Source organism: Sphaeroforma arctica (assembly GCF_001186125.1).
Source record: "Sphaeroforma arctica JP610 unplaced genomic scaffold supercont1.740, whole genome shotgun sequence".
NCBI lineage: Eukaryota > Ichthyosporea > Ichthyophonida > Sphaeroforma > Sphaeroforma arctica.
The window spans coordinates 10,814-22,510 of record NW_014039818.1 but is presented as its reverse complement, the minus strand read 5'-3'; the positions used below and the strand labels follow the sequence as shown (position 1 = coordinate 22,510).

General features: G+C 44.0%; 3 protein-coding genes across 4 annotated transcripts in view; 2 read left to right on the top strand and 1 right to left on the bottom strand.

The window, feature by feature from the left end:
- Positions 1 to 5,427: 5,427 nt before the first annotated feature.
- On the top strand, positions 5,428 to 5,952 carry SARC_08328 (hypothetical protein; the record flags this gene model as incomplete). The annotated part of the gene is made up of 1 exon (XM_014297703.1): positions 5,428 to 5,952. One exon carries the CDS (start codon positions 5,428 to 5,430, stop codon positions 5,950 to 5,952), a length of 525 nt encoding a protein of 174 aa, XP_014153178.1.
- A 39-nt stretch (positions 5,953 to 5,991) lies between these two features.
- Positions 5,992 to 8,401, top strand: SARC_08327 (hypothetical protein; the record flags this gene model as incomplete). Its single annotated transcript, XM_014297702.1, has 4 exons — positions 5,992 to 6,384; positions 6,412 to 6,895; positions 6,946 to 7,986; positions 8,118 to 8,401. The coding sequence occupies 4 exons, from the start codon at positions 5,992 to 5,994 to the stop codon at positions 8,399 to 8,401; spliced, it is 2,202 nt and encodes a 733-aa protein (XP_014153177.1).
- Positions 8,402 to 9,210: 809 nt separating this feature from the next.
- SARC_08326 overlaps positions 9,211 to 11,697 on the bottom strand; it is a gene marked incomplete at both ends in the record, with an annotated part of 3,856 nt that continues 1,369 nt past the window's right edge. Inside the window, one exon of one of the 2 annotated variants that reach the window (XM_014297700.1) lies at positions 9,211 to 11,242. In XM_014297700.1, coding sequence (XP_014153175.1) covers positions 9,314 to 11,242 — 1,929 coding nt within the window. The remainder of the gene's footprint in view (positions 11,243 to 11,697) is intronic. The other variant, XM_014297701.1, reaches the window with a different exon arrangement.

Here is an 11,697-nt window from a genome sequence, read left to right as displayed (position 1 = left end):
CGAGCAGCATTGAGACATCGATTGGCTAATGCCATCAATGAGGATACATCCAGTGCTAATGATGTGCTTAGCAATATTTTGCGTACAATGGAGGTGAAAAGCATCAACACAAGAAGTATTGATAAGGAAGAGGATAGTGAATTAAGTAGTGATGAAGACTCCGAAAGTGAGGATAAATTACAACCACTATGATAATAACTACAATATTAACGGTATTAACAAACATCATTCCTGTACTAGAACGATCAAATATCGTATCTAGAGGATCACGTGTGTATCGTTTTCGGCCATCGTTCGATGAGATCGCTGGACACATGCTACAAATGAACTATTTCCATGTTGACATGCGCACGAGCTTACCTTAGTTTTCAGTTTTATAACAAGCTATCACACCTATGTGTGAACGCGATGAAGTCATGGGAAGGGTTTAGAGTGTACTTCTATGCATTACACATATAATGCATAAAAGTACTGTATATGCAATATTTGAACGCGATTCACAGCATTTTCTTGTTCATCTCTTGGCTCCGTACATGATAAGTGTGCCTTCGAGGCCTGTGGCTTTTTAGATATGATTCGGACGCTGCCTCGACCGTATTATGTAGTAGGTGATAATGCGTACACGGGTGATAAATTCATGCTTATTCCTTGTCCGGGGAGAAACCTGGGCGAATACTGGGATGCCTTTAATTTCGTTCAATCCCAAACACGTATGTATATTGAGCAAGCGTTTGGGATATTTGTAAGAAAGTAATCGCCGATACAATTTAGCTTTGCATTTGTTCCTGAGCTACTTATGTGCCTAGCTAAATTACAAATTTATTATATCGGTTTTGACGATGTAGAAGGACATATTTATTTTGACATCTCAAATACTGAGTTTAATAATGTAAGTATTGACGTGAGTGATATAATTGAAGGGCGCAGAAGTAATAGAAGTACTCCATCAGAGTATAGTGTTTCAAACAAAGGATGGAGCGGGACTGTTAAAGGGGAATATTACGAGCGTGTGTGGGGTTTCCAGACATACTATTTGAGTGGAGACCTTACAGAAGCAGACAAACAAGTTACACGTGATGAGATAAATTTGAAAAAAAAGTCATTATGCGGCTTTAGCGTCTAAGTCTGCTACATTACAACCTCTTATGACACATATAGCAGGTGAAGTGGACGAAAAAGGATTGGGAAGGTTAGACTGGAATGTACGAAGAAATCAGACACACAGAAAGCAAGGTACAAACAAGACATATCTATAATTTCAAATTTAGAGAATATACACAAATATAGACAAAGTTAATAAAGTGATTGATGAAAGCATTATTTATTAGTAATTTCTTTTTATTATTGTTCATATACATGATATCTAAATATTGCTGCTGTTATTGTAGCTCGCTTTGTATAATCATCATCATGTAAATATATTTATATGTACGAGTGCGTGGCTAGTATGTACAAATACATAGACACGACTCGCTTTGCATAAACATCATATATTTAATATTATATGAACAGACAACTTTGCGATTGGCTGATCAGACCAATGCATCCAATTCGTCGCTTAACTTGTCATGTCTCTTCTTCAGTTTTGACCCGTGTTGTTCTTCCTGTATTCCGCACCCCGAAGTACTTTTTGTACAGACTGCATATCTTTCATGATACTTTCGAGATCACGAACTTTTATGAGAGGTGGGTGTAAATACGTCTAGTGAATCAGGTGGTGAAGAAATACTACTGAATCGATGTCGTTTTGATGTGACTTGTGTGGCTGGAGTGAACTTTTCACTTGAGTTACAGGCTTGTGATGCAGAGCTTAATCCGGTGGGGATCAACGGATTTGATACAGTTTCAAAAACAAACAAGCAATCCAAGTCTTGCGCATAAGAGTACATATTTACGGGATATACACTAACTGCAAAACACAAAACACTCAGAGAATTACATCCACCTTTTGACTGTCTCAAATAAAAGCTCAAAAACTCTGATTTCAAATCTTTCCACAGATTGCCGAGCTCGTCCTTCCAATTATCCGAGCTTTCATCAGCAGCTGCCTTGATAGTGTCCACCAGGGTTATGTCCAACGGACCTCCATTTCTTATCTGATCAACATACTTGGCGGGGCGTTAATACGGATCATCCATTTCTTCTATTGTTACCAAATCTTCCTCTCATGCTGACAGATTTGGTATCCATGGATATGTCTTTTTGGTGGCTGTTGCGCTGGTATTGTTATTTGCTAACACTGCTTCGACGTCAATTTTGTTTACATATTAATCCTTGTCAGCGACGTTTTTGGCAAATCGTCCCGGTGACAAATCTATCCATTGTCAAGTCTTCCCCGGCACCCTTGCAAGCTCTGTGTACCTACAACATCAGCTTTATGAAGGTCATCGGTCATTGTAATGTACATCATCCTGCAGACAACGCTTAGCGTTCGCTTAGCTCCGGCTTTACTGTTCTCTTTGGCTACCTTCACGGCTGTTTTGTTGATACTTGACGGAATATATGGCCAATACGGGAACAATTACATCTCTTCTCAGGTATTATCGTTGAGTAGCAGTACAGTCACCAAAGTCTGCTTTAATGCGGTAGATGTTGACTTCTTCTCACCCAAATCAAACACGAGGTTAACTGCGATGGGTTTTGCATACCGTTTTAAAACTTCGTTGATATAATTAGCCCGTTAGACTTAACTTCTATCTTGCGCCTCCTAAGATATTCTGTTTTTAGATTTTTTTGTTGATTAAAAGCTGACATTCGCAGGGCGACCCTCTAACTGGTGTCATCGTAGCAGGTGCGGTGCTCATGTCAGCAAACGAGTCAAATAGTATTCACTATCTTCTGGATCCGTATCCAGGTCGGCCGACGATTCTTCTTCACAATTGTCGTCGCCACGCTCTCGTTGACAAGCTCGGATGAAGGCTGTTATTTTTCAGAACCATCGCCATCGTGTCGTTGTTTTGTATTCGTCTGTTGTGGCCTTTCATTATCATGTCTTTCTCTTCACTTTGTTCTCCCACGACTTCCTCTGCTTCTGATTCAACACCTTGTATGTGATCTTGAATGTGAACTTCAGTTCGATCATGAATGTGATCTTTACAGAGTGTGAGCTTGAATTTAATCTTCTTGAATGTGATCGTCTTGAATGTGATCTTGAATGTGAATATTTGAACTATGCTCCCTAATGTGTGAATTCAAATTGTGTGTTGTGGGAGAGTCAGCAAGCTTCCTATTTTTACGATTCTCTGTATCAATGTGCCCAGTATCCAGTGATCGAACCGTGTTCGCATGTGCATGCATAGTAGCTTCTAGCATTTCGAACCTTGAATTAGAATGGATGAACGGTGGGATCGCAAAAAAGCAGGGCGCACAGGCATAGGACTCATACTTTTGTTTAAAAGTGGCCTAAAAAGGGGCAGTCAACGATTGCAATTCCCGTGTTTGATCTGCCTGGTGCCATGCTTTCGCGCATCGTACATACCCTGCGGAACAGACGTTGACATATTTTTTATAGGTGTACTTGAAGTAAAGTATATCACACGACAGAGAGACGTTCTATTCTATTGCTGCAATTAGCTAGGTCTATTACATAATTAACAAGCATACAAGAAATATACACTGTGATTAACAGCAGCATTCATAAGAGGCATCGTAACCGCCCGATCGTTAAAACGCTTCTTTGTAGCAAACATGCTTGCATCCAATCGAACATTTTGTGCGGGCTTTCGTGTATCCAATAAGATTGATGGGGATATCGACAATATTTTTCATTTTCTTGGTAATTTTTGAAGTTTACGTAAATATTCCGACTATAAACGTAAAACTATAACGAAACAACTATTACAAGAGACAAATTTTGTCTCTGGAAGTTTTCAAAAGTGGGACACAGAATCTCTTTTTTTTTTAAATTTAATCGAGCATACTATTGGCTGACAACTATCAGACAGAAATATGTATGCATTTACATAAATAGCCTTGCTGTTTATGAAGAAGGCATATATTGTTTTTTTATAGGACAGGACATAAATTTTTTTTTTTGAAGTTTTTATATTTTTATCCATATACAGTAGTCTTCTAAAAGATTTTTTGTAAAAAAAACCAATTGAACAAGGCAATGGATATATTTAACCACATAAATAAATATATCTCGAAAGTTGCAACAGATTTCAACTTTTCAAGCTCCATGTAAATTCACTACAAATTGTCTGTTTGCGCCGTAGTTTAACTGTTGTACGTAGGCTGCCTCATGTGAATTTTTCTACAATTAAGCTCGTACGTAAGCTTAGAGCTGGTCTCATCTGTAAAAGCTACACGGCTTGGATAAATAGCAGATTGACGCACGCTTATACATCGCATGACAGCCGACTGCTGAGGTAAATCTAGTCCACACATGTTTAATTGAGAGCGTTCTTGCACAAAGGTAACGTGAAAGTTCTAGAATTGTTTTTTCCCCTAGTATCTGTGAAGTTGGCATAGTAAATAACAAATTCATTTCGTATAGCTGCCTCCAGTAGCATAGTTGAACACAAGTCAACCTTGGCTTAATATCTAGCTCGTCACCGGTGCGCGCAGTGTCGTGCTTTTCACATGCAAATAGCAGACGTGCGTAACAACGACTATCACAGCGATGGCATACCCATGCACGTACTAGGAGTAGACAGTAAGGCGTTTATGAAAAGCTTAAACATGTATGTGAATAGGGGTAATATTATTTATTTCAAAAATGGCAAGTATGTATGATACAATGTATGAACATATGGAATGGCTCTCATAGTCGCTGTAGTGGTTCAGGAAAGATTGATGGGAAGAAGTGGTCAGTAAATTCCCGTTTGAAGCTTGGGCCAAGTGAGTCGACAATGGAAGATATGTGCTGAGTCAATTCGGGCCGGTGTTGACAAAACACTGTTACTATCGAATGTTCCATATATTCGCTTGCTGACCTACTAAGTAGAGTACCCACCTCTGTGGTACGGATTGGGTCTGCGCCGTGTAGTGCCGCGGAATGGGTTAGTGCAGAGTACGAAATACCGAGAAGGACCAGGTCATCCGTCATAATCCGGTCGAGAAGCGAGGATGGGGGTAAGCCAATGCCTCACCAGACCACAGATGAATTCGGTATGTGTTGGCTAGCCTGGATCGGAAGTATCATAGTCGGAACCAACAAGCGCGATGATTTGGTTTGAACCGATATTTGGGAGTAGTATTTCAACAGCGTGATTAGCCGGGGTATGGAGAACATCTGTTGATGTGTCAGGGACGGGTGAGCAACGAGCCTGGAAAGGGTATTTATGCTACCTCTTCGCCGCTGGAATCACGGTCAAATTAACTGAGTGTCTTTCAGGATTTGTGCGGAAGGATGCGAATATCAGTCAGTCCTCACTTTCAAATATCAGTCAATCCTCACTTACAACTAATATCACTTTGTTCGGTATGGATCAGGGGTCAGAGTTCAACAACGTGAATACTAAAGAACATTCGAACGCAAATACACAAGATCAAATGGGCGTGAGCGTGGGTGGTCCGGATGCAAGTCTGTCGGGTAGGTTTGGGTCGTGTCCTGATTTTGCTTCACTCGACGCGCTGCTTCTATCATCGTGCATAAATAATATGAGCACGTCTGAGTTGGTGGCCAAGATAAACATCGATTCCGGCGATGCAAATATGAGCACACCTAAGGAGTTAAATAGTACTGAGGTAGGCGATATGGATTGGACAGAGGGCTTCCGGTCTAAATCCGAGGATGATACGGCCAGTGCTGGTTATGCGCAGGCTGCACAAGAGCGAGCCACAAATACCTTGGTACATAGGCACTCGTCACACAACCCTACGTCTGATCACTTCCGAAAGCATAACCAATCCCTGCAGATGTATCTCAATGACACCAAGGCCAAGCAACAACGTCAACCAGTGCATCAGAATAGTGTCGACAGTTTTGGATCGTATCAGGGACCATAAACGACTCACAGTTTGATGTCATCGACTCGAGCCTCGAGTATGTCGTTAGATCCACTCGACGAAACAACTTTACCCGTCAGATCGGCGTCGATGCAAGCTCAGAACATCAATACACAGTCACACACACTCAATGGGTCCCAAATAGGGGCAGTATATCCGATTCCCCCGATGAACAGTCCGAAAAGAGACCCGCAGGTGCCTTCACGGAGGCACAGACGGGGCGGGAATGAGCTGCTGAGACCATTCACCTGTAGATATAAGGGCTGCACCAACCGTTACCAAGCCTGGCGAAGTCTGCAGTACCATATGTCCAGTAAGCACCTAATCAAGACAAAATTAGTGCGGAACAGAATTGCTGTCTTGGATGCAAACGGCGCGGATCTGTCCCGGTTCGACCTCGATGTCAACTATGATTTCACCGACCGGGACGGGGTGCTATTACATCGAAGCGGGAGTTAGGGTGGGGCCGCCAACGGCGGTACCGAACTTCCTCCTGGAGGGCAAGTGAATAAGCGGTCACAGACCCCATCAGATACTGAGCTGGAGATCTGGCATGAAGCCAGAAAGATGCTGCAGGCCACCACCAATCTAAGTACACTAAAGGAGGGGGTAGCTGTCAGACCCGACTTTGACTATAAGGAGAACAAGGTTCACTCGTCCAACGGGCAACCTGATAAAGACATGTACGGCAATGCATGTGAAAGATCGAATTCGCAGCCGCAGGGTGAACACGGGTTGGTCCGCGGGATAAGTCAGTCCCATGACGAGTCCCAGTCAGTGCCTAACAGTGCGGGCCTGGACCGGAGCTTAACTGCGGAGGACATGTATGCAAGCGAGCGGGAGGGGATCTACGGTGACAGTGGCGACGGTCCGTCTCAGTCGCACACTAGTGCTAACTTTAACGCTAGCACTGCGAGGCCTTCAAACGGTGAAGGTGCTCGAGGTATGCGAAGTGATATTTCTCTGCCGAGCGGGTGGTCAGCACCCTTGCAGGGCCAGGATCAAGATCAGGCTCAGGCTCCTTCTTAGGCTCAAGCCCAAGGCCTAGGACAGCGAGCGCGGGGTGGGGTAAGAGCGCCCACAATGTGGGTATGGTAGCTATTACGGATGATACTGCACTCGTATCAGCCGGTAAGGTAGGAGGACATTCGCGAAGGCACAGTACGAACGGGGTCTTGGTCTCCGACTTGCCGTCACAGCCGCTTCCGAATGTGCAGTCATATGGGGGCAGCCACACGCACCAGCTGGGACGCAACCAAGCCATACAGCACCAGTATAATGCGGGTATGCCAGAACCCACCTTTCACGGGCAGATGGAAAGCAGTGCGAATCAGGGCTCGGATGGGCTTCTAGAGTCGGTGTTGCAGTCGAATATGAACGCTGGGGTGAAGGCTGAAATGGGACAAAGCATGGTCTCAGGTGTGGAGGCGCAAACTTCCATGATGTCTGAGAGTATGGATACGAATAGACTGGGTTTTGGTAACTATGGCGAAGATCTGGATAACTACTATGCCAGACTGTTTGGTTCTGGTATGCCGGGTGCTGGGTTGGATCCGATGCAGATGGCGTCGAACGACTCCCCGTCGGGATTGGATCTATATCTGGCGAATAGTATGGGCTGCATCAGTGAAGGGGAGACATATAATATCGGTACTATGGTACAAGATGGGATGGGTATAGGCTGTATGCGATCCACCTCGTCGCGGCCCGTCAACACGATATCGGAAGTGCAAGAGGACCATTCAGCTGATAATAGTCTGATGCGGCGATGGTCGGGGGGTCAGCCGTTCCTGTCAAACATCAATGGCCTGTCGTCTGATGTGGCCGGTATTACATCGCCGGTCTGGTTCCAGTCCATGCAGAACTCGCAGCAAACCGGCACCGATCAGAACCCACCGAACCACAGCCACAACTCACATAATCGTCAACAACAACAACTTCAACACAACACCTTTAACAACCATCAACAGCAGCAGCAACTAGAACAGCAGCAACAAATACAGCAGCAACAGGGGCAGCAACGCCACGGAATGGGTGATGATAGATGTGGAACGATAGCGGTGGCGTGCACCGGACTTTGAGTGATACCCTAATCAGTACTCCAGACGAGCGTAACGTTCACATATCGTTGAATCGGCTGGCAGCCACTAACTCCGGTTCAATAGAGCAACACCCGGCCCTGTCCATGGCGACAGGGGCGGTGGTTAACAGTGGATCATTGCGGCATAGCACGCAAGGGGTGTTCAAGTTCCCAACGAGTTCGTATACTTTTCAGAATAGTGGGAATATGACGGACATGTCGACGTCAGGTGGCTCTGGGTCTGGGGCTACGATGGAGGATTCGACGGGGGGTGGTGCTGCGTGGCTGAATAGTAATGTAACGTCGACTAATGCGTTATACACAGCTATGGAAGAGGTGGTGAATGGGAAAGGAGACAAAGTTACGTAAGTTTTGTATATACGTGTGTGCGTGTTCATATACAGCTATATGTATCGTCGCTTTGCCCTATATCTACGCGAAAAACAATCGTCAGCATATCGTCCTACGGCGATACATTGGGCGCATTTGTTGTCGCGCCATGTTGTGTAAATTCGCCCTCCTAGGGTATCGAAAATTGGTGCAGTTTTATTAAAGGGATCCTTATATTGTTTAATGTCTTTATTTTCAATGATGTGTGCATATATTGCTAATAAAATCTTGAATAAGTTGTGTTTCAACCTGCGTGGGATTTTACAAGCAGGGCGTATTGACGCGTTACACAATGCCAGGAAATTATAAATATAGGTATATATACATATAATATTTGTACCTTATATAAGGTAAGTATAATACACATGTATAGATAATATGTGTATCTAATTATATTTCTACGCCTACAAACCCACAAGCACATACATACACCCTAGATAACAAACCGTGTATATATATATATATAGATGTATTATATATATATAGATATAGATATATATATACATATATGAAATACAGATATTTATATATATATACATATATACTATTATATATATATATATATTTATATATATGTATTAATATATATATATATATTAGTATATATATATATATTTATATATATGAAATATAGCTATTATTGTTTTATATATATATATATGTGTGCGTGTGTGGAATATAGATATTATTATGTATATATATATATATATTAATATATATAAATAAATATGCTTGTATTTGAATATATATATATATATATACATATTTATATTTATACATATAAATATATATATACATATGTACATATATATATATTTATATACAAGTGGCAGTGAGCATCATCATTACAATACTTATAATTTCTAGATAGCTGAAATCCTAAATTGTGGCCTATTCTTCAGCTAGTATTGTGACAACACCTGTGTTACCATCCACCGAGACCATCATACCGTCTGTTAGATCCGCCATATCAATGCAACTCACACCTGGTTTGCCGTACTCGCGAGCGCAAAGTGCACCGTGCTGCAGCGCTCCTCCTACCTGCAAGACAACCGCGGCACAACCAATGAACAGTGGCGTCCAAGCCGGGTCAGTTACAACTGTGGCCAGGATATCGCCTCTGCCTATCTTCTCACTCGGACTTTTGAGGATCCTTAGCCTGCCCGTAGCCACACCTGGGGCGATGGCCATGCCTACTAGCGTACCCGGTTGCTGTTCCTTGACATCGGGCTTTAGTATACGGCACCGAGAGTCCACCAAGAAGGGGGTCATACCCGCACGCTTAGTACGAAGATACTGTGCTTTTCTTGGCGCAATGAGATACCGAAGGTCCAGTTCCGGGCAGCAGAGACCCCGGTCCACTTCGGAGAGCTTTAGGTGGAAGACATCCCCTGCTTCATCCAGCCGATTGGCCTCTAGTAGCTGAGTTTCGCACACAAGCACACCAGTACGAACGGCACTCAGTATCTCGGACTGGAACAGCTTGGGCGAGTTTCGGATCCACATGACCTCGTCCAGTGCCTCGTTGCGTTTGAGAACCGCTTGCACTGTGCTCTTGTACCATTTGGCATTAGCCTTTGCTGCGTCTAGCTGAGCCTTCTGTGCTGCCTGGCGCCTGTCGCGCGCCTGTAGCATCGCTTGTTCCGGGTCCTTCACATCGGTGCCTGCGCTGTGGCGTATCTTCTGCAACAGCAGGACGGGCTGCTCGTGATAGCGGGGCGAGCTCACGAACAGTTGGTCGGTGCCATCATACCCAAAGTCACTCATAAACGCTTTCCAACTTGTTATGAAAGCAGCTGGAAGCTTGTCACCCGTACTGGCACGGCTTTCCACGTTACGCTGAATACGGTCCGATAGGTCATCGAGCTTATCATCGTACTCTGCCCAGAGTTCCACGGGCAGAGACTGCGCGAGATGGTACATCGCGATGTTCATCTCCATTAGTGGATCCCCTTTGTACCCGAGCATCATTGCCGCCGCTTCGTCCCTTATTTGCTGGGTCTCGCCTGCTTTGTTCTGTCGGCCCAGTTCCTTGAACACGCTGAGGGTTAAAAAGGCTCCCGCACATTGCAGGTCTAGCGCTGGGAACGCCGCACGAGCGAGTGCGTTCACATACTCAATCAAACCCCCCTGAGAAGTAGGCCCCTTTGCGACTATAGCCTTCATATCCGCGCGAGCCGTTGTCAATAGCAGCCTAAGTTCGCTACCACACTGGACAGGGTTGGCCTTGAACTTGTTTTTCATGATATACATATGCCACAGTGGCATCCGTCGGAACAACCACCACGCATTCGCGAAAGTGACGTCATCCGGCAGCTTGTCCGCCTTATACTTGGGGTTCGTAGCCTCTTTCCCCTTCAGGATGGACGCGGCGTACAGGTCTATTTGTTCGTATTCCTTAGTCATAGTGCTGGGGCTATACCCCAGGCGGGACGTTGCACTTACATTAATATACTGCCTGGTTGCTCCGTTAAAGAAGAGGTGGTCACCGCTATCGTCAGGAGGGTGGCTGATATCCCCAAAACCTGTGGCTTTGGTCCACACCTCCCAGTACGCGTCCAGATCCATGTGTGTGAAGGGATGTATTGTAGTCGCGTCGCTGGCGATATGAAAGTCAAAGTACAGCCTTCTCGGCTCACCTGGTTTAGTTAGCATTGCCGGATCTAGAGGAAATATCGTGGTTATAGGACGAGCTTGTAGTAGCTTGAGCTCGCCCTGCTGAGTGTACGCCCACTCAACGTCCACAGGCTTACCATAGGCGGCCTCCACGCTGGATACGAGCTTAGCGAGACTCAGTAGCTCGTCTTCTGAAAGCGTGGTCTAAGGCGGACGGGAGTTGATGTGATTGGTATGAAAAATGGCGCAAGTACATGGAAGGAACTACACATATCGATATTTCAATCTCACGAATGTACAAATAAATCGCGTGATACGAGAGTTGGTGTAAATGCATGGAAGACACGGTAAATATCAAAATTCATATGTACAAGACTAACGGAGACATAGACAGGAATACACGTTCATCCGAGAACTAGTGTAATTAGTAGTTATCGCAAGATACTGCAATTAACCCACAGAGAGGAAGATATCAGTCTGATCTCCACGATAAAACATACTAAAAATGGCAACTACATGTTTTAGTATATATATATATATATATATGTATATGTATATATACATATATATATATATATATGTATATATATATATATATATGTGTGTGTGTGTATATTATTTATAGTATATATACATATATGATATATATATATATATAC